The sequence below is a fragment of the Emys orbicularis genome, chromosome 5 (genome assembly GCF_028017835.1).
Source record: "Emys orbicularis isolate rEmyOrb1 chromosome 5, rEmyOrb1.hap1, whole genome shotgun sequence".
In the NCBI taxonomy this organism is placed as follows: domain Eukaryota; kingdom Metazoa; phylum Chordata; order Testudines; family Emydidae; genus Emys; species Emys orbicularis.
The window spans coordinates 85,681,901-85,705,962 of NC_088687.1; the positions used below are offsets into that span (position 1 = coordinate 85,681,901).

General features: G+C 38.4%; 1 protein-coding gene across 3 annotated transcripts in view; it reads right to left on the bottom strand.

Annotated features, from left to right (window-relative positions):
* Positions 1-963: 963 nt before the first annotated feature.
* The window catches only part of FAT1 (FAT atypical cadherin 1), a 151,710-nt gene continuing 128,611 nt past the window's right edge, over positions 964-24,062 (bottom strand). For 2 of the 3 annotated variants that reach the window (XM_065405091.1, XM_065405090.1), the window contains exons 16-26: positions 23,899-24,042; positions 20,679-20,876; positions 14,003-14,804; positions 12,916-13,047; positions 12,644-12,801; positions 11,440-11,902; positions 10,951-11,104; positions 10,542-10,652; positions 8,472-9,103; positions 7,991-8,128; positions 964-1,589 (exon numbers count right to left, since the gene is read on the bottom strand). In XM_065405091.1, coding sequence (XP_065261163.1) covers positions 964-1,589; positions 7,991-8,128; positions 8,472-9,103; positions 10,542-10,652; positions 10,951-11,104; positions 11,440-11,902; positions 12,644-12,801; positions 12,916-13,047; positions 14,003-14,804; positions 20,679-20,876; positions 23,899-24,042 — 3,558 coding nt within the window. Of the gene's footprint in view, positions 1,590-2,620; positions 2,657-5,400; positions 5,461-7,990; positions 8,129-8,471; positions 9,104-10,541; positions 10,653-10,950; positions 11,105-11,439; positions 11,903-12,643; positions 12,808-12,915; positions 13,048-14,002; positions 14,805-20,678; positions 20,877-23,898; positions 24,043-24,062 lie in introns of all 3 variants that reach the window. The other variant, XM_065405092.1, reaches the window with a different exon arrangement.

A 24,062-nucleotide genomic window follows, 5' to 3' on the forward strand; every position in this document is an offset into this window, starting at 1 on the left:
GTGTTGCTTGGACCCAATATTGTACAGTACAAAATAAATAGAGATTTTAAAAAAGCTGCACTGAATGCCTTGTCTTTTTTTGTACAATACATAACAGATACACAGAGGAAAGCTGAAGTATTTTATTAATAATTTATTGTCAGTAAGAAAGACTGGCTAATGGTAGTTTTCAGTAAAAACCTTTACAAGACCATTGCATCACAAATATACAGACACTATAAAAACTGTGTCATGGTGGTTTTGGTTCTAAACAGGTATGCAGAGGGTCCCCAACACACTTTCCAAGAAGGGGAAAATGTTTACAATTCTAAAATACAGCAACCCATTTAAGACATTTCCATATATCTGACCCAGAAAATATCAGATCTCGTCTAACCTATGTACAGCTGGAATCGCATGAACATGCTGAAATCCTTATAATGAAATGCCAAACCTCAGTGGGGGGAAAAAAAATACATACAGTGAAGCCCTGATTATAATAATAGTCAGGGTTCTAGTTTAATGGCACACTAACACCACTCGATTCAGTGGAAAACAAATTCACAAAATATCTACAAAATCTAGTTAAAACTATTAAAATCAAAACTGTACATAAAATTTACAAAAAAAATTGGAGAAAATTAATTTGCATTAGAACTATATAAATACATGTATCATGCTAACATGGTGAAGTGGTATGTGGTTTGTTTGTTTTTTTAAATTTCTTTAACACACAAAGTAAGTACAAAAAACACTTTCAGAAATGGCACAGCCAATGGAAACCTTTGATCTGTCCAATTACAGTAGGTCAGGAAATGGAAATAGGCTAATATGTTGAAATGAGCTGCATGATCCAGTGCAGCCATGCCAGTTTTAGCTCACTAAACAAACGCATTCAAGCACTGCTGCCAAGAAGAAAAAAAAAAGCTCTTCGAGAATCCTTAAAATTCATTCAAGCCTAGGCACTTTTGTTGAGTGTGAGTATCAGACTTCTGTATGTTGTTGAGAATCAAGTGGAGGAATTGTCACATCTTCAAAGTGGCCGTCATCTCCACTCTCATAGTCACTCATCATTACCTCAGACCCCATTTCACAGCATGCTGACACATCGGAGCACGAAGCCGTGGAAGTGTACACAGACAGGGACATGTTGTCTACAGTGGGTGCTTCGAAGTCTCTATTGTACCCTAAAGTGTAAGGAGCATAAGGTTCTCTATAATTACTGTTGACTCCACTGGTTGTGTTCTGAGGTTCTGACATATCTGCTGGGTAGTGATGGGGAAGGTACTGATTAAGGTTGAACCTCTGCCTGCTTCTTGTAGAAGAACCCAAGCTGCCCACCGCCGGCATGTCTCTGGGTGGCTGTATGGATTCAAACTGGTCACTGTATTCTGGTGGTAACGGCGGGAGCTCATCGGGTGCAGGAAAGTCATCAGGTGGAGGTGGGAAATCACTTTCTATGTCATAGCCTCCAGGATAGTAATCTGTATCAATGGCATTTGGATCTGTGTAAAGGGGAGCTGGCTCTTCAACCACCTCATAATTCGGGTACTCCTGGATACCGGGCAGTTCAACACTTGGCATCCAATCTGATGTATCCCAATGATAACCTGCAGTGTGAAGTGGGTTTAAAAAAAAAAAAAGTTGTATTAGTATTTTGCCCTCAAAGTACACTTGTACTGGAAAATCAACACATTGTACTGAAGACAACATGACCACTAGTAATAAGGACATAACTTATGTTAATTACTTCTGGAGCAATCTGCTCCCGGTTTCACAAAGACATTTAACACAAAACAACTTTATGGTATGCCATGCATTAAACATTTTATTATTTTGTCCAAATTTGGAGTTTTAATATTTTGGTCATCTCACCAAAAGTGGGAGGCGCTGCAGTTCACCTATGGGATGTGCTGACACACACAATGGTATACAATCATTCTTTTGGTAAAAAATAACCAAAACAGCCTCCCTGAGGAACCTAAATTCCTATGGATCAACACTTGTTGTGTAGTTACTGATTACACTGATATCAGTGGTCTTTTTTCCTATGAATATATATATTTAGAATATATAAACCTTGTGTTTCCTACTAAGAGTAGTAATCTATGTTTGGTAAAGTATATAGAATGTTTAAAGTAACTTTACCATTCTACTTAAGATTAACATACTGATTCCACTAATTACTGTCCTTCAACTCTATGACTACTTCAGTAATGGAATCCTGCAGCATATAATTATTAAACATATTTGTAAAACCTTTTCATCTCTATTAGTAAAGACATTTGCATTCAAACAAAAACAAAATCACAAAATTAAATTTATCATGCATAAATAACAGAACTGCTCCCTGTTTGTAAGCTTTTTTTCTGAGTAAGTATAAAATGCTCCATTGGAGACTGGAAGCCAAACTAGTATCAGTGGTGGAAAACACCACTCAGTTTAATGCCTTTTTACTTTTCAGATAGGCACTAAAAAGGAAAAATGTTACAGGATCTAAATAAGATGTGAAGTCTAGCAAATAAACAGTAATTACTGCAAACAAATACACAGCAAACAACTGAAGGTAAGTCAGTATTAAAATCCAAATATTAACGAAGAGTTAAGTGAATATCAATGAACAACTGCATGCAGAAGTCACCTCTTGAATTGCTGAGGTCAGGAACAGCAAAAGACTCTTTAGATGGCAAAGTGAGAAGAAAAAAGGAGAAAAGATTTGAATTAGGAATCAAATAGGTGAACTAATGTGAAGGCATACAAATAACAGCTATACAGCATGATGCTTCTGATGGACATGCTATGCTCCCTTACTTTTCTCTATTATAATATTGGGGAGGGTAAATCTGCCATTAAGGGCATGTCTACACTGCAAAGACAGCTGTGGCCGGCTTGTGTCAGCTGACTTGGGCTTGCGGGGCTCAGACAAAGGGGCTGTTTAATTGCTTTGCGATGGTGGTGTTTGGACATCGGCTGCAGACCAAGCTCTCGAAGCCTTCCACATTGCAGGGTCCTAGAAACCAGGCTCCAGCCCGAGCCCAGTCATCTACACCGCAATTAAACAGCCCCTTAAGCCCGAGCCCCATGAGCCCGAGTCAGCTGGCTGGGGCCAGCCGCAGGTTTATAATTGCAGTGTAGACCTACCCTGAGTTACACCTGTGCTACCAATGTAATGGGTTATACTGGGGTAACAGAGGGCAAAATTTGCTTCCTGTCCTGTTGAATCTAGAAGGGCTGGAGCGCCTACTTTAGACACATGGATTATGAGAACATGGGGAAAGAGAGAATGAATACAAATGTAGAGACTTCTCAAGATATTGCTGAGCAGAGGCAAAATCAGTCCTTGGTTAGGCAAAACTCCCAGTAAAGTAATTTTTGGGAGTTTTGACTGAATAAGGGTGGCAGGATTTGGCCTGATAATTGCTTCTTTGTTCTGCATGGTTTTATATATACACCTCTACCTCGATATAACGCTGTCCTCGGGAGCCAAAAAATCTTACTGCGTTATAGGTGAAACTGCATTATATCGAACTTGGTTTGATCCGCCGGAGTGCGCAGCCCCGCTCCCCCGGAGCACTGCTTTACCACGTTATATCTGAATTCATGTTATATCGGGTTGCGTTATATGGGGGTAGAGGTGTAATTCTTCTTACAATAAACAGAGCTCTGGGTTTTCTTTTTAAGCATAAGTCTACCACTAAATGCATACAGAAGATGTAAATTTGCAGGGTGTTTGGTAAAGCTTCAGGGTAGTTTAAATATCAACCCAGGTAAAATATTAAATGATTAAAAATAAAAAACTTGAGTCTCTGAAGAATTGTTTTAAAGGATACTAAATGTCTGCATCTCTCCATCTTATCTTGATACTTGGCTACTGTTCAGATCACTTGTAACTCCCAATAAAAATCCCACAAACATCATTTTTTTCTCCTTTCTAACCATTAGAACCACAGAAAATTGCATTAGTCTAATTTTTTCAAAGGTTTCTTCCCACCCATTCTCACAACTCTGCCCATTATACATGGAATACACTGTAATTTGAAAACCTTTGATCAAGCACTAGAAAAGTATACTAGTGAAATGTTTTCCTGGCACTTGTAATTAGAAGGGGAAGTCTGTGCTTTAATCTACTTGCCCTTCTGTTTATATATTTACTCTAAATACTACATAGTACTTAGTTTTTATAGGGCAGTAATTCAAATGGAAGCCACAGCTACAATAAACAATTTTATATTCTAGAGGTGGCTTCACTCTGAACAAGGTTTTAATTGATAAATCCTTTCTAGGAAAGCGTAATACATCCTTTCTAATTAAGGAATACAGAATATTCAGAGGGGCAGGAATACACTTTTTCTCAGTAGCTGATCCCTGGAGTCTATTTCAGCCCAATGCCTGAATCAGCCTCTGCAGATCCATGAAGGGGATGGGAATTAATGGATTATTTTCATTGCATTGGATCCTTTGCCCTCACCCTTCCTCTGGCCTGCTGAAGGCAACTGGTCTGGAATGGGATTCCATGCAGTTCACAGTGTATGCACTCCTGCATGGACTTGACTATCTAGTCCCTACCTTGACTATCCAGTTCAGACACCAGAAATACCTTGGGTTTGCAGGTAGGGGGACCTCTGCAGCCACAAAGCAAGGGCTTGGGATTTGATCCACAGTCAATATTTTGAGCACATAATTTTATAAGGAAAGCAGTCTTTGTGTTACAGATTCTCAATATACCAAAAAGTGAGACAGACTCATTGGCAATGTTTTGTATCTTCTGGAGATGATGGAGTGTAAATAATTACATTATTGAAAGTTGTGTTTGTGTGTGAGGATGAGAGTAGGGGCTGCGCGCTGGCCCAGATCCAAAGACCATTGATGTCAGTGGGTTGATTCTCACTGATTTCAAAGGGCTTTGAATCAAGCCCATTGTGCCTAAGGCAGGCAAAATGCCAACCGGAATGCATGAGCCCCACCGCTTCCCTTTACTTGGTGCAATGTGTGCCAACTCCCCTCACTGCTGGCCCAGCTCTGTTGCGCAGTTTTGAAGGACAACTAGCCCATGGCAGCACTCTCTCCCCACCCTGTCTACATGCTAGAGCCTTGTGCAACAAGACTATAAGGACTAGGATTGTGCCTGACATGCTGCACAGGTATTTGTGGAGAGGAGGCACCTCCAAACAACAGGCCAAATTTTGTTAGGTGCGTAAATTTAGGCACTCACATTTGAAAAATTGTCCATACATTTTATATATCTGTACTGAGAATACACACAAAAACAGGAAAACAGACGCTACTAAAAAAACACACATTTTCTGATCAGTAAACAACATTTCATAGTTGCCCGTCTACTTTACTACCACATTACTACAAGACAAAAACATGCAATATTCTGCCAAAGCAGTAAATAAAAAAGTGAAAACACATATATACCTTCTTTTTCCACCGAGTCAACAACAGCATTGACAAGGTGTATTACAGTCACTATGGAAGCTTGTAAATGGTATGGAAGGAGCAAATTAAAACAAACCTATAGTTAGTATCAATTTAAACAGCATACATGTATATAAAGACATAACAATAAAAATAAGTTTTCAGTGCTTTACTACCTTAACAAATAACAACGTAAAATGAAATTATATATACAGTCTTTAATTTATTCTTCTGTATAATGGCAACTTGATATCATAACTAGTCCTGAAACCCAAATAATGTATGCATAAGCACAGGGTTTTTTGGTTAGATAGGAATTTCTGAAATGTTTTGTCACCAAATGACTAACTGTGGTACTTACTCTAGAAAGATTATAAAATGGACTTTTCTAAAGGACACCAATGGGGAGGTTAAAGGTATTAAACTAGGGCTCATATATATATTTTCCACTTTAAAACCAAAAATTATTGGGGAATCTTCCAATGAAATGGGATTGAAAATACTAGTGAGGATATAAAAGAGAACGAATAAGGAAAATACCAAGTATCTACATAGTTACCTGAGCAATGTGTTTTTATAATAACTAGTTTTTATAGTAATATAAGCTGCACTAGTAAGCTAAGTGGTCTCGTGCATAGCTGAATTTCAAAGGCCTTAGCACGTGCTATGCCAAATCAGTGTCACAATACTATTCTACTTAAAAACAAACAAAATGAATACAAATGAAAACAAAAAGCTTACTAGACTGTTTGTGTGTGCGTGCTCTCTGTCTAGGGAGGGGGAAAGTAACAGGAGAAAAAAGAAGTACTCTTGCAAAGTCAGATTCTACCTCATGTACACATTATTACTGAAGTGACTAGCAGTTGTATGTACAAATTTGAGAGCGGATTTGGTTTCATGGACACCTTTCTGACCCAATGTCCAGCAGAAGAGCTGAGTGACATTCTCTAGCTACCAAAATGGCATGAAAGAAGCACTGCTGTGATGCTAAAGCTGCCTGTTTTGGGATATGGTATTAAAAGAAATTTCTTGCATTAAAGTTAAAATTGATATCTGGCTCCTTTAAAGGGGGAGGAGGGAAGAAAGAAAAGTGACTGATTACCGTTCTGGCCAAAACTGTTCTAAATGAGGGTCCAAACTTGCCATTGCTTCATGTCTAGAACTCCCACTGAAGCCAATGGGAGTTTTGTGTGCCTCAGTGGTTTAAAGTGGATTAAAGGTTAGTCTCTCCCCTATAACTACATTTTCATTGCCTTCATTGCTCCAGGTAGGATATAACGTGACATATGGTACTTTTCACATCTATCTTTATCCGTTCACTTTCCCATCAATATGTGATTGAAATTCCGGGCAAAGATATTTGGAGAATATGAGGTGAAGAAGTGCTATTAATATAACAGCAGCTTGCTTTTTAATGAAAACAGACGTTTAAAAAAAACCACCTGCTTATATATGTCTCAACATTTTGCCAATAGACAGGGTATCATTTTATTCTGATGAGCTCTTATGTACACCACTAATACACATGTAACTTCACACTAATAAAAAGACAACATTCTACTTTGGTGAGAAGTAGAATTTACTTTGTTCCTAAGTAATTAAGGAAGCTCAAGTAGATACATAAACAGACATCTTAATTTAATCATTTTGGATTTATTAACACAGGTAAGGTTACTATCCATTTAGAAAACCGTGTTCAATCATTTTCCTTAACCTTGAAACTTTGTAAATGAAAATGATGTGTTCATATAAAAGCAAAAGGTGTCTGTAATTAGAATGAAAATAAAATTGAATGAAAGCTTCCCAATTAGTAAAAAGCAAAGACTGAAAATTAAGTTCCCAGAGTCACCATCAAAATACTATTTACACTGATTATAGAATAATATTCTTGTTTTATGTATTGGCATGTTTTTGATACACAGACGTTTTGTACATATTCATATCTGATCATGACAAAAGCCAGATAATTACTACTGTACTTCTACAGTAAAATCCCTTTTGCACAACTTCCTTCATTACTAATATAATCCAACTTACAAGCAGTCCCTTAAACTCTGCTCTCACTCAGTACTGATCTGATCCATATGGGAGCTGAGGCCGCAGCAAGAAAAAAAGGAAACAAATGAAACTGTAACACCAAAAAGTTTTACTGAAAGCTGAATGTCAAAGCTAAAACTACACTTGTGCAGAGGCTAATTTTTTTTTTATAAAGAGGACCTGGATAAACTTGTAACCAATGATTACATATATCAAGAAACTTTTATACCTCCTAACACCACCAAACACCTAATACTGAATTTGTCGTTGTTAGTACTTTACAGTGGAATAAATATTTTGTCAGGATACAGTATTTAACATGAAATGTAATATAGCTGAAACACTTATTTAATTTTACAGGTTTAAGTAGCCTTCAGGAACTAACCTATAGAGTATGTAAATAAAAATATCATATATTACATATATATACATATATATATATAAAATCTATCTATGGATATAGATAACTATATACACATCTATATGGGGTGATAGGCAGGGAGGGAAACAAATGCGCGTGAGCAATAGAAAAGAATGATTAGGCATTACATACCATTGTCATCGCATGACTCTGATTGGAAGGAGCTAAGGGACTGGACCTCAGACATACTTCCTCTAGTGCTGTAAGGATGAGAGGCCTTTTCCTCCAGAGGCTTCTTTGAAAGGCAAGGATCAAGATCTACTACTTTAGCTGAAAGCAAAAAGAAATGTAATGTCAAAAAATTAATGTACTATGGATTGAACATTCTTCATAAAAATTAATGCCCCCAAGGAGTCTGAAAGTATTTGTGACAAAACCTCCGAGCAAGAGGCAACTTCCACAGCCAGTAAAATATATCTGTGTACACTGTTCCTCGTATGTGATGTATCTCGTGTCCTGCTGTTTACAATAAAATCTAATCGACTCAATATTTTTTTCTTTGTGTAAAACACATCCATAAACTCATAGCCCTATATTAGTACTATAGACGCAAACTCTGAATTCTAAATATAGTTGTACCACAAATATATTTTAACAAAAGATGATTGCTTACTGTCATAGTCAAAATCCCAGCTAGGTTTCTGAATTGAGTCACTGTCTGAAGGAGAGTTAGATGGAGGTGGCGGAGGCAAGTTAGGTGCCACGCTGCAGACAGCCACTGCCTTTCGGTGGCCATGTACAGAATCTGGGTTAAAGGTACTAAACTCCGGATGCTCTGGGATGGTCGACCCCTCAAAAGAATTCCTGTCAAGATTGTTCCTGGAGTCACTTGGAATGCTTGGAGTATAAGAAATGGGACGAACAGGCACCTGGGGTGGGATATCTGAGTAAATGTTCTTATTCAGTTTTGAATCAAAATATGGTCTTTGCAAGAAAGTTGTTGTTGTTCCCAGGTGTTTATCTTCAGACTCTGTCTGGTGTTTCTTCTTTCTACTGATCAGTTTGCGGCAGAAAACAAAAATCCCAACTAATAAGAAGATTCCCGCTATGAAAACAATAATTCCGATTACTTCTGCTAAGCTAATGTTCCAAGATGTTGAAACGTATTTATTGAGAACAATCTCTGCACAATATTTTCCTCCAAATCCATGGCTACAATTGCAGTGATATGAGCCATATGTGTTCTCACAAAGGGCACCATTGAGACATGGGTTTTCTGTGCATTCATCAACATCAGTCAGGCACCTGCCAGAGCAGAGAAATAATAGTGAACATTGATGCTAATTAACTAATACTACATGAAACTCCTAGTACTCAGCAGTTGCAGATTTGTTTTGTTTTTTAATATACAGAATTTACATTTTGCTGTACAATTTGCTATTTTATTATTTATTGTTTTCTTATCTGGGGAGTACAAATACTATTTTTACCTGCATTTTTAAACTGATGTTTCCCCCAAAATAAAAAAGGGGTTGTTAACTCTTCAAGTGTGGAGGGCACATAAATGTTACCACAGCATCTAGGGGGTCAAGCATAAATTTCTCATTGCTAAGTGACATCCATTTTACACTTTCCTAAAATATAAGCATTTCAAAGATGACAAGGCTGAGACACCAAACTTTCTTCACCATTTCAACCTTGTACCATCAATATTAACTGAACTGCTTTGTCTATGTCCAAACTAGAGTCCCTAAACCCATATCCCATAATGGGATCTACTGATGTGAATTCCACTTGGGTACAGGCTTCTGTATAAGTGAATCCCACTGGAGGAGCTGGAGCTTCAGTTGTAAGCTTCATGCCTCCTTATCTGTGGTTTTTCATCTTGACACAAACAATTTTATTAGGACAAGATTTGGCCATCCTTATTTATGCTGAGCAGCACCTTATACTGCAAATAGCAGGAGCACCCATGCTTGAGGTGTGATAGGGAAATTCTAATGCTTTTTGCTGCCAAGCTGCTGAAGTTATCTTTGAGCACTTTGTTTCACAGTTGTTTCTGAGCAATGTGAATAAGGACAAAACATTGCAGTTTACAGAATGAACTGCAAATGACATTTTCAATTTTCCATTACAGCATTAGTTGATTAAAAACAGATTAGGACAAGACTGCCTCTTTTGATCCTGACACAAAAATATTAGTGCTTCCTTATTTACCAATGTACAAACTGAAAATATTAACATACTGATGAGTCTTTCCTCCAGAAAGGGAAATTAGGTCTATAAATTCCAAACCAGCTGATATGGAAAAGACAGCCCTAAAAGAAACACTTTTCTCTTAAGACAGTGTGGTTCCAATGATCAAATGTGCAAGGAATACAGCTTCCAAATTTATGTTGTTTGCATTGTGATGTACTACTATGAGAGCTTTGAAGTTTTAATATTCTGGACAGTATTTGTCATGAAGGAATCCAGATACATCTCTAATGTGCATTTGAGTAAGATATAAACATTGTGCATACAAGGTAAGCACCTATTTTAGAACTATTAAGGGTGGGGCATACTAAGCATAATTAATCTGAGTGACAGAATCTTCCTGCAAAATCTGAGTTTTCATTGTTACAAAATTCTAAGGGTTCCGGCCCAAGCTAAATGTTCTTGTGTTTGTACTAATTCAGTTATGTGCTAATAAAAGTAATGTTGCTAAAACTGTAAATGTAACCAGATGTACGAAGCTACTAACCTTTCTCCACGAAAACCAGCCTCACATTCACAAACGGGCCCATCCAAACTATCAATACACTTGCCACTGTTTTTGCAAGGGTTGTCTTTACAATATGGACCCAACTGACACCTGGAAAGGGAAAAAATGTATAAATTATTTTCTTCCCATAAATGGTACAAAATACAGCCCTGATCCTGTAAGGTGTTGAGTGTCATCAACTTCAACTGACTTCAGTGGACACAAGGGTGTCCGAGACCTCACAGGTCAGGCCCTAAATAAAGTAGATGGAAGAAGATATACAGAATCTTATTTATATTGTAGGACTCCAGAGGCATTCTTGTTACAGTAACACATTATAGATTTATATAAAGAGTATAGACATTGAATGTAATGACTTGCATTTTTATAACAAACAATGAAGACGTACCTCTGACCAGTGTACTGTCCTCTGCACTGGCAGACAAAATCATCACTGACCGAAATACAAGTGCCACCATAAAGGCAAGGATTGGAGGCACATGGATTGACACTCACTTCACAATGGGTTCCCATAAACAAAGCAGCACACTTGCAATAATAACCTAAAGTCAAGCAAACACTGTATGAAAGGCATGCCTTTAGTGCATTCAAAGAATCTACCATTTCAAACCTACAGGGGTGGGATGGGGGAAAGGGCAGGTTTGTAGTCAATATCTCCTCTGAAGGGAAAGGAAATCTAACTTCTCAAGTTTTAATCAAACAAATAGAAAAAAGAACACAAAATGGCATTTGGATGGAGACAATATTTGTTAATAGAAATATAAACAATTCCAGAACCCACACCCACACAACACCCCTCAGAAAAAACTTATGGCCCAGGATCAGAGGATTGGATAAGTGACTTAAAACAACCAGCAAAAGAATAAATAAAGCCTACCTCCATTGGTCAGTGGATTGCATATGCCTCCATTCTGGCAAGGACTGCTTGAACAGCCTTCAGTAGCAGTGAGTAAACACCCAGGAGATACATCTACAGATTCTTCCATATGTGCATAATTCCGCGGTTTGCTGTTTAGTGGTAGCTCTTGCCCATTAAGTACAATGGAATCCATACATCCTCTGAAACCATTGCTGACCTGTGGACTCCTCCCATGCCTTGTACCTTGTTGCCGAACATGTCCACCAAAAAATACATAGTTATCTAGGTTTAGTGTTCTAAGCGTGCCAGGAGCAGTACCAGATGCAGTGTGCACCCTGTCCAGAACCAGCCGGGCGTAGTTTCCATCCACTTCAAGAGACACTGAATGCCAATGACCATCATTAATCTGAATACTCTGTACTGAGACAATGCCAGGACCACTGCCACAGTCAAATTTATACTGTAGCCTCCCATGGTGAATCTATGTAGGGGAAAAACAAAAACAAAACAAACACCCACACATCACTAGCTTTTATTTTACTTTGTGACAATCAACCAACATTATCACGTTAAGCAAATATGCTAAATAGTTATGCCAGTAGAGGTTTTCAATTATGTTAAAGAAATGACAAAGCATTATTAGATGTTGTTCATACAGGAGGTTTATTGATGTTATATTTCATGATGATGATGAATCATTGCGCATATGGCTCTTTGTTTGGCTTAATTAAAATATCTGTGCTTTACTTTGTCTTTATTTTTTCCTGTGGTAAAGGATGCGACAGATTGTTAAACAGATTAATTAGAGAATGTTTGAAGAACCAGGGTCTCCCTCTTCAGTGTTCCCACTTGGGAGCGGTTTCAAGAATATATCCTCAATATCATTTCTGTATGATATATCAGCATATTTAAAAAAGACTGATCTTTATTTTAAAGTTGATAGTTTTAGATAAATACCATCAGCTGTAACAAGAGTGAAGGATCAGTTTTATTAAAGAAAAGGAATTATTACACATTAAAAAAAGCTTTTGATAAATGTTTGCTGTCATCTGGATAAATAACAATACATTTTTTACTTTGAAGGCAATATTCATTATGAGAATTCTGCAATGATGGAATTATTAAATCTTTAAACTCTGGTAATAAAAATATCTTTTAATTAGGCTGATGTAAAAGCAAAGTATGAGGTAGAGATCTATGCAATGGTAGATTATAATATTACCTCTAAGATACTATAGTCTGTTCCTCGGGCATACATGACAACTGCATGGGTTGAATATGTTCTAAGCCTCATTGTGAGCTTCATTTCCTCTTTGTTTTCATTTTCCAAGAGACGATATTTCACATAGCTGCTCCCAGTAAATGTCACCGACGAACCAACTGATGCTTAAAAAAGACAGACAGGCATGAAATGGTTTAACACAAGATTAAAGCCAAAGTTCCCTTTCAAAGTACTGCAGACTTATCCAAAGCATTTCAGAATTAAAATCTCACCAGGACACTGGCCAGGCTTGTCACTATGGCAAACACAGGTGTACTTTCCTTCCTTAAGATCTGCTATACATTCAGTACCTTCGGGGCATGGGTTTCCTTCACACACATTATTCACAAGGGGGCACTTCCCTTCTGTAAAACAGAATAAGTGGTTTATTTTTCAGGCATGGTAATTTAAAGCAAAACCACCTTGAACATAAAATACAAAACAAAGTTCTTAACTTTAGACAATGGGAATGAAAGTGGTAGTTATTTTGGGTGACTGACAAGAAAATAGGCTAGGCAGCAAGTATATACGATAGCTATGGAATTCCTAAACAGTCATGATTTCAACACCTGCCAGCAGAAACTCTGAAATAAGAATGTGCCGGCTTACCAAGGTAAATCCAGGTAGATATTATTTTAGTGGAGGTTTTGTTTGTTTGTTTGTTTTGTTTTTTTGAAGGCCATCAAAAGATGTGAACCCTCACCTACTATAAAACCTTAATTATTTTAGAAAATAATACTGTACCTATTTTTTTTTATTTTTTAGAAAAGATTCATAGGACAGATCCTCACCTGGTGTAAATCAGCATAGCTTCATTTACTTCCATGGAGGGTCTGACTCGATCCATCCTGTTCTGCAGCCATGTTTTACTATGCCAGTTGAAGGTAAGGCTCCTGGCACTGTCCAGATGTTGTGTGGAGCAACATTCTAAGCAGCACCAGGGAGATAGACAGGTGCTTTGTGTGGACTTGCATGTCAAAAGACAGGCAACTATCTGAGCCTTCAATCAAGAAGCAAGGTAGGGCTGCAAAATGGGATGTTCACTTTTATAAAACAAATAAGTAGAATGCTTTAGAAACTAAAAACCCTCTTATGGCTTTACACTGGATAAGCTATCAAAAGGTGGACAGCTGTATGTGGGGCAAGAATGACCCCAAAATCATTTCCTTATTCTTCTCTTATTTAGCATGAAAGGGCGCAATTGTGTCAATGGTGGCTATAGCATATTTTTAGTGTTTGGACTATAAAATGAATGTACCATTAATGTCTCTGGTTGTTTGAAATTATACCATTTATTTTCAGGGTACATCTTTTCCTTACCTTTGCAAAGACAAACTGCTGTTCTGTGATGACGTGGAGTGACAAAACTCAGCCTGGCTGTGCTGTGGGTTGACATGGAATTCTCATCTATGGTCACTTTTTCTTCACAAAATTTCCAAGGACAATCCAGGCCTGCACAAAGCTTGTGGAAAACGTCAAGTATCCGGACACCTAAGATCTCTTCAAGGTCAGCTACAGAGGAGTTTATCTTCTGGAGTAGAATTCTGGTTGGATGTTGAGAACTACCAGATTTCTCAACAAGCAGTAGTACATCGAGGTTTGAAGGAGGATCAGAGGGTTGCAAACTAACAATCTGTATGTCACTTCTTCTCACACCCAAAATATTTCTTAAAGCTCTCTGGAAATTGCGCCAGTAGTCACCAATGAATTCTTCAGGAGCGAGGTTTGCAAAGCGTATAGCAATGCTGTGGTTTAGCAATTCTTGCGTGATTTGTCTGATGTGCACTGTAATGTCAGCTGCAGTAGTAAATTTTCCATCTGTAACAGTGACATTCAGGAGGTACTGTCCTATGTCTAGCCTTTTGTGTGCTATCAGTTTACCACCTGTGCTAGAGACAGAGAATAAGGATTCCATCTTGGGATCCAAACTGTATGTTAAAGTGTCATAAACATCTTGATCAGTTGCATGGATTTTCCCAATGACACCACCTGAATATTCTTCTCCAAAGGCTGTAATAAAGATTTCTAGAGGCAGAATTGCTGGGGGATAGATGCTCTCCTCAATAATTCTAACGTCAATGTAAGTCAAAGATGACAACTGAGGTTTTCCATTATCTGCCACCTATTAGAAAACAGAGAAATAAAGAATCAATTTCTGCTTTGTCTCATCAGATTTTAACAGAAACATTTATTGTACTGTAGAGAGTAAAACACCCTTGCAAGATGCTGCTTTCAGAAAAAGTTATTATTTTTCTTATAAGAAGATGCCTTATTAAAGTTTCATACATAACACAGGTCTTGATAGAAAACCTAGCAGCGACAACATAAATAGCTCATATCAAAATTATAGATGTATTTCTATTATCTGTGCAATACAATTTAAACTCATAAAGCAGCAAGGACACCTTTTAATACTGTCACTGCTATTTATTAAAACAGGGAAAAAAGTTGTCAGTGTGAAGCTCCAAACACGCTATTACACAATACTAGCCACTGATTCATAGTTTTCAGGCAATAATATCACAGCAAATATGAAAAGCTAAGGTTCTGAAATAAAGTTTCAAGTCCTAGTGATTCACTAAGTATCTAAAAAAAATTTAATCTTCAAAGATTAAACAGATACGCTGTTTATAAGAGTACATTTCTTTGCATTTCCAGATGTATTAACAAATAAGAAATGCACAGTAGCTCGTTTCAGACAGCAGATGGCGCTTGAAGTATTTTTTTTATTTCAAACATGGAAATATCTTACAAAGTCACAATGACTCATGCAATAAACATCCAACACACACACTTCTCCATACAGTCATTGGGAGAACCTCAGTTAAAACAAATCCAAATTGCAAAATGCCAAACATTACATTAAACTGAAAAGGCAGAAAGTTATATTTAATTATATTGTGTTTCATGATTTGTCATTGTGATGAATAAAAACATCCTGTGATGGTATTTGTTTCAAATAACTATACAAATTATCTTCAACAGTATCAGACTGTGTAGCTCCAGCAAAATTCAAAGACTTTTTAAACATGATGCCAGTGAACCCACAACCCATTCTGGCACGAGGACACATATTGTGATACAAAGAGAGGAAAAATAGAATAGGAGAGTGAGATAATGTCCTCCCATCCTTTCCCTTCCATTTTTCTCATCCTTCCCTTCTCAGTTGTTCTTCTCTTTGCATTACCTCTCTGGAGCAGAGTTCTGTCACAGAGAAGTGAGCATTGCAACTCTAATAGGACACATGGTACAGAGTGGCACAGGAAAATCATGTTGTGTTAAAAAAATCTGTATAGTTATTGTATTACTATTAAAAATGGTTAGTGCTCTTGAAGATAGGCACAGGAAAATCATTTTATATTTTCATACACAAATCCAAACTTATGAAAATCTGAACATAAGATTTTTAAAAGGTATTACATGTGTGCAATATTTACCATTTTAATATTGTATAACACTGCTCTACAGCCAAAACGCTTCTGAAATAAATGTAGTCAAACTTTACTAATTCTGGGTCACTGAGAACGAAAATGATGCTTAAAATTGTTGATTGGCTCTAGTTTTCAAGATATGCTATTGGGTCAGTATATACGACCCTTGACTTGGGAATGGCGGAGGATAAGTGAGTTATAAAGGGAAGGGATCTCAATTTAAACCAGAAATGACTAAAATACATCTTTGACTGGATCTATGAATAAATCTATGACTGGGTTTGGACAGTACTTGCTTTTTAGGCAAAACAATGAATGATGCAATCTGAAGCTGGTATTGCGTCATCCATGATATGAATTGCATCATGTTATTCCTAGAAGTCATGGATGATGCAATCATAACAAAGCTTACGTCACTCTGCTGAACAAATTGCCCTATATCAGCTCTAGAAATCATACAGTGTCGTGCTCTCTTATTTGTCAGTGTTTGATTTTGCAAAGGGACACATTTCTGTTTAGCCAAAGTGAGCAGAGATGCCTAGTACTTGTGTGAACAGTGCAGATAACTTCTGCTATGTTTGTGGTGAAGTGACTTTTGCATCACAAAAGCGCAGTATAACCACTATGCTTAAGAAAGCCTATCACCTTTATTTTGGCTGCAAAATTGGAGAGCAGGACAAGAGGTGGGCCCCATACATGTGCTGCAACACTTGTGCAACAAATCTTCGCCAGTGGTTGAACAGGAAAAGGAAATCTATGCCTTTTGCAGTGCCAATGATTTGGAGAGAGCCAACCGATCATACCAGCAATTGTTACTTCTGCATGGTGCCTCCAGTTGGGAAAGGTGTGTCAAAGAAGAAAAAGTGGACTCTGCATTATCCAAACATTCCATCAGCTATACGCCCAGTACCCCACGGAGAAGGACTGCCGGTTCCTGACGCATCAGAATCATTCTCACTTGAGTCAGACGAGGAAGAGGAAGAGGATGAAACTTCTGGTCCTGAACCATCAATGTCACAGGACCCACATTTTCTCCCATCCTCCTCCTCTGAACCACACCTCATAACACAAGGTGAACTGAATGACCTTGTCAGGGATTTGGAGCTACCCAAGAGTAAGGCAGAGCTGTTGGGCTCCAGACTACAGCAGTGGAATCTCCTGGCAGGTGATGTTAGGGTTTCCATGTTCCGTGACCGTCAAAAGGATCTTGTCCCATTCTTCTTCATGGAAGGTGATCTTGTAGCCTGCAACAACAACATCGATGGTGTGATGGCAGCCCTCAACATCGTTCACGATCCAGATGAGTGGAGACTGTTCATTGATTCATCGAAGACGAGTCTTAAAGCTGTTTTACTGCATAATGGCAATGTTTTGCCATCAATTCCAGTTGGTCATGCAGTCCATATGAAGGAAACCTAGGACAACATGAAACAACTTTTGAGGTGCATAAACTATGACCAACATCAGTGGCAGCTTTGTGGCGATTTGAAGGTTGTTGCTCTCTTGCTTGGTCTGCAGACTGGATACACAAAGTCCTGCTGTTTTCTCTGCGAATGGGATAGTCGTGCAAGAGATTGCCACTACATCAAGAAAGATTGGCCACTCCGACAGTCATTGGAGCCTGGGAGGAAAAGTGTTCAGCATCCACCACTTGTTGAATCAAGGAAGATTTTGTTACCACCCTTACACATCAAGCTGGGTCTGATGAAGAACTTTGTCAAGGCCATTGACAAAACACAAGCAGCTTTCAAGTACCTCCATGGAAAATTTCCAAGGTTAAGTGAAGCTAAGATAAAGGAAGGTGCCTTTGTTGGTTCTCAGATTCGTGAACTACTTCGAGATGATGCATTTGACTGTGCACTGCGTGGCAAGGAAAAGACGGCATGGAAAGCCTTCCAGTTAGTGGCAATAAATTTTCTCGGAAACAACAAGGCAGACAACTACAGGTTGTTGGTGGAAACCCTCCTCAAGGCATACAAAAGCCTTGGTTGCAACATGTCACTAAAGATACATTTTTTGCACTCTCATCTAGATTTTTTTCCACCGAACTGCGGAGCAGTGAGCGACGAGCACAGCGAGCGATTTCACCAGGACATTGCAACAATGGAGAAACGCTATCAGGGCAAATGGAGCCCATCAATGCTTGCAGACTATTGCTGGACAGTGACAAGAGATGCTCCATTTAATGAATACAAGAGACAAGCCAAGAAGCGCTGAGTAGACACTGAATAGGATTAAACTATGTACAAAATAGTTTTTTGCCTTTTGTTTCATAATAAATTTTATTTCTATAACCCTTTTGCTGATTTTTAAAGTGTTACATAAACAGGACAGGTGAAATATTATCATGTAAAGCAACCATAAACACATGAAAAGACCTAGGTTTACAATTTATGATTAAAACTCTATCTACACAATATACATAGACATAAAATGTAAAAACTTAAATATCTTAGAAACAGTAGCCAATCAGTTGTTTTAATTGTCATATTTGAATTCAGCACATCAAAATACATAATAAATAGCACATTTTATCTCTGAAGCAGACGACTTCTCAAAAATTGTAGACCAGTGTAATCATTGTAGAAAGATGGGCTTATGTCTGGGAAGCTGACTTTTAGTAACCCAAATGTTTAAATAGGGAGACAGGACTCAAGCGCATGCTATGTTTGGTTTTGCCTAGATTTCTGACTGGTTGTTCTAAACATAAAGGGCAGAGTGTGGAAGTGAGAGACCCTGGTTCAAGTCCCTACTCTGACTGGTTCAGAGGTCTCCGACATCCCAGAAGACTTCCCTAACCACTTGGCTAAGGCCTATTCTTGGGTGCCTTTCTCTGTTCATGGAAAAAATGGGAAAGGTCGTGGTTTCATCCCATTGTGGAAAAAGACAATGTTGGAAATCTCAAATATTTTTGCAGGATGGGAAAAGTTTCCCTACCCAGCTTTAGTGGAAAGGAAAGCTCTGTTTTCTCACGAATGTTAAATATTAGTTAGGGGAATAATTTGGAGCTTTGGGGAGAGAAATTATTATTGGCCTTTAAAGAATGTGTAGGAACAGAGCAGAAGATTTCTCCCAAAACAAGAAGTCTAGAAATGAAATGTAAGACCTGATCACGTGCAACATTTTGGGAAATTTTTTAGCCCTAGGATCTTGATTCCTCTGTTCATAGTTATCTTATTTATCAGTTTATAGCTGAATTAAATAACATCTGATAAGACAATGAAGAGTTGTCTGATCTTTTCTTATGGCACAGTCATCTAACAGATATAAAAACGTATCTGGGAAAACTAAGCTATCAAAGAAAGTGAGATTTATTGAGTTAGACCATCTTCCCTTTATTTTAGATTGCTTTGATAGCAGCCTGTTGGGTTAGAGATTAAACCAAAGTATAAAAAACATCTGGCACTTGAAAAAGTTACAATATCAGAGACAGATCTTCAGCTGATGTAAAATCTGTGCAGTTCCATTGACTTAAATAGAATCAATGAAATGTGCTGATTTACATCAGATGAGAATCTAATCCATTGTGTGGAAACACTGTTACAATACAACATGTAAATTAGTATCTGATGTGTATCGTAAGAACCAAAATTGTATTGCTATTGTTCTTATATAGAGCCATGTGAAAAGAAGACTGTGCTATATAAAGGTATTTCTTCATCAATAGGTAATATTTCAGCGCTGCAATGCTGTGAAGTCTTTATTAACACCCCTGTTATGGACATGTGAACATTCTCTAGCTTATTCCTCCAACTTTCAGTTGGAAGCCACAATAGGAAGAAGGATGCAATAAGGCACTGCCCTCTGTTACCACCAGTAGATGGTCTCAGGAACAGCACTGCAGATCTAGAGCAGGGGCTCTCTACCTTTTTCTTTCTGAGGCCCCCCAAAATGCTATAAAAACTCAACGGCCCACCTGTGCCACAACAACTGGTTTTCTGCATATAAAAGCCAGGGCCGGCATTAGGAGTTAGCAAGCAGGGCAATTGCCTGGGGCCCCCATGAAGCTCAGATGCTCAGGCTTCAGCCCCAGGCGGTAGGGCTCAGGACCCCCCAGCTTCAGCCCCACGCAGTCGGGCTTCAGCTTTCTGCCCTGGGCCCCAGCAAGCCTAACATTGGCCCTGGTTGGCGGCTCCCCTGAAACCTGCTTGAGGCCCCCCAGGGGGCCACAGACCCCAGGTTGAGATCCACCGATCTAGAGTCTGGCTGTTTTCTTGTGCAGTAAAATGCCTGATAAGAAATGAAGGAGAGGGACAGATTTCTGAAAAACAGATGCAAAATGAAGGGGTGGACAAACACATTAGGACAGATATTCAACCTATTTACTCCTCACTTATGCCTTAATCCTGCAATGAAATCCACAAAGAAAGACCCCGCACCTGCTTGGAGTCCTGCTGAGGTCAATGGGGTTTGCCTGTGGCGATCTCATTGCAAGAACCACTACTTAGGATATACAGATCATGTCACACAAATGCAAATGGCCATCCTCCAACCACAGGGGAAAAGTGAACTGGGTAATTAAACTGGTTAAAAACACGAACTGGCTAAAGATAAGCCTTTCATACCTTAATATGGAGAAAATAATGATCCTTCACTTTGCGTTTCAGTGCAACAGATGTGGTAAGCACTCCCTGGTGGTTAATCTCAAAAGTGTTCTCTTCATTTCCACTCAGAATGGTGAAGATGAAAGGTGGACCATTATGGGAAGAATCCTTGTCTGTCACTGTGAGCTGGAGCACACTAAATCCAACAGGCTTATTTTCCTATAAATGTATAGGAACATTGCATCAGACAGTTTCATTATAACAATGTAATCAGTGAGATACTCTGATTCGGTTTTCCTTTCCACAACAGAAAAAAGTCAGTCGGTATCACAGTATTGTCAAACAGTTGTTTTTTCTACTTCCCGGAAAATTTTCCAGTTCTTTTGGGTTATTGTGTTAAAAAATGTCATGGCCTTGAAACTCCATTTTTTTTGACCTTTGGTCTTAATGAGCACTGGTACCTCTGAGTTAATTATTAACTCACCAAACATTCAAATCTAGCTAATGCTACCTATTAAGGATAATCACAGTACCTGCACATAGATGAGCACATGGACTGCTTTTCTTCTGCAAAATAACCACGAAGTGGGAGAAAGGGAGATGAGTCCCTGGGTCACAACCTGGCCCAGAGCTCCTAGTGGGGCAGTGGGTAAATGCCACAGTTTAGCCCCCGTTAAACAGCTCTCAAGTCGAGCTTTTTACACTTATAGATCATCTAACTATTTGCATCACTGGGATGCAGCAGGGTTTATATACACTTGGAAACCAACTGATCAGATTTGTCAACTACTGTACTCTACAAATCTCTATTTCCTTCTGGAACAAAGATTATACACCATTTCCCGCAGAATATTTAAATGTGACAGCTGTGCTGCACAAAGCCTTTTTCACTTTAATATGTTGGTAGAATGATGTGGTACTGAATGCAGGATATCAGTAAAATGCCATCCATTAAAAAAAATATCCACCCTCCCAATAGCACCCCCTCCGTTTATCAAATTTTGAGCCCTTTTGCTATTGTTCTTTGAAAAGGTTCTGGGACAGAGATGACTTGAGGAAGTAGGTGAAATTCGCTGAGGTCAACAGTTTAGTGGTCTGAGCTTTGCAGCTGATACTCTTCATGCCAGCAAGTCCATAAAACAGACCAGGGCCATATTTTTAAATGTGGATGCCTAAAGTTGGACACATAAGTGGCCTGATTTTCAGAACTACTGAGCACTTATGGCTCCCACCTCATTTGAATCCAGTGGAGCTCCTTTCCTTGTTACATGTGGGTGGACTGGAGGGGATTTCACCATTCTCCCTGAGGTACTCTGGCTGATTAGAAGGGAGTGACATTGACCTCATGTAATACAGAATTATTTCCTCCTCTCCTCCAGCTAGAGTGAGCTGTTGGGGAAGAGGAAACTCCAAAGATGTACTTGAGATGGGAACCAGTGACCAGGTTTCCCTTCTTGACTCTATGGATATTCACTGAGTGACCTTGGGTATGTAGGTTAGGGCAAAAAAGTGGCCATAAAAAACTGCTCATATTTTGGGGGTGAGGATGGGCTGCACATCACTCCACAGATCTGGGTTTTTTAAGATAGGTGTGTGCTTAACTCCCACTGGTTTGTTGGAATTAGGCACCTAAATACCTTTTAAAATCTGGCCCACTGGACGAAAAGCACAATCCTTTGAGAGCACAAGGGAACATGCACCCAGCAGCATCTATTACTTTCTTGAACAGTGTGCCTTACTCCCATGCTCTAAGAGTTAGAGTCGAGGCAGGTGCATTCACAGCACTTTCTGACCACTTTGGGGAGTCTAGTACAGCTGTTTGGTCTAGACTCCTCAAGTTCATGTGCATTAGGAGTCCCTTTATTTCCCCTATAAAATGGAAATAATAATTTTACCTACTTTCATAGAGCATTTTAAGAGTCTGAATAAAGGTGCTATGTTAGGATGACTCACTGGATGAGTTATGACTCCCTCATTCTGGTCCGTGTTGACCCATGCCAGCAAGAGAAAGCATCTGAGGAGTTGCTCTAATTTACATCACTAGCATAATGTCTTTAATGCAACTATCCCAAGTCCCTCTTACCTCCTTCAACATGGTTCCCATGTCAGAGGAACGGGAACAGCTGGTGCAGGAGCTGCCTCCACCAGCAGGAAGTTCCCTGTATCTGAGTGAATTACCTGCTAGTCATTTGAGAATATGGTCCATTATTACCACCTTATAATGGAAAACTAAAGCTTGTGTGTTGTTATAGATGAATTATACTTTTGGGATAGCACTCAGTTATTGCTTCTGTCATAGACACATTTTTGTGAATATGGAGAATTCTGAGCACTATTTTTATTTTCATATGCAAGGACAAAGGCATAAACCACAAGAGCCAAACAGACAAGTTAGCTATGATCAGTCATCAATATGAGTGAAATATGGTTCAGGGTTTCCCTAAGTCAGGAATACTTGCTTATTTAATCTTTTTTCCAGTGCCATTATGTCCTGCCCAGTTCAGATTTGTGTCATGCCCCTGGCATACACCTGAAGGGTATAACCAATACAAAAAACTTTCGTATTTCAGAGAGTTAGTTTGATATCATATTATTTTGTTATATTTTATTCTGAGTATTCCTGCTATCTCTATTTCCTTGTTTCAATACTTAAATCCTCAAAACATCAGTTCACATCTACCATCCGTACAACGTGAGATGTGAATGACATTTCCTTTACAGCTGCTCAGCATCATCTCTTAATCAGCCGAAGAGTGCTATGGAGCAACATACATTAAATAATGGTCTATGTGCAGGAGTACAGAACACCTGCTTTACAATAACAGAGCAGCTAAAATATAGTTTTCTAAGCATAATCTCCATCTATTATTAGCAAAATAGGTCAATTGTAATGTATGTATTTTTAAGATGTACTGTATATGTATGTTGAATGTTGTACAGTGTAACACAAAATAAAAATGGAATAATGTACATGTTAAAAGTGACACATCCTATGAATGAAGTATTTCTCTGCAACTTTTGTAACAAGGTGGCACAATATGGTCCTGATTTTACAACACTTATTTACACTGATAAGCACTTACTCAGGTAAACAGTCCAATTTATATTACTTCAGCCTTAAATAATAAAAACATATATATATATTTTTTTCTGTTGCAAAAATTTTCAAGTCACAGATTAATATCCAAAAACTGTATTTAGTTTGATTGTCGTAACATCTATAGTGCTATGTTTAGATTACCTGGATGATAACACTATAGTTCCCCTTTGAGAATACTGGAGGATTGTCATTTACATCTGATACATCAATATTTACAGTAGTTGTGTTGACTCTGGATGGATTTCCATTATCTGAAGCTTGAACTGTCAAAGTGTATCCTGAAATCTTAAAACATAAAAATAAAA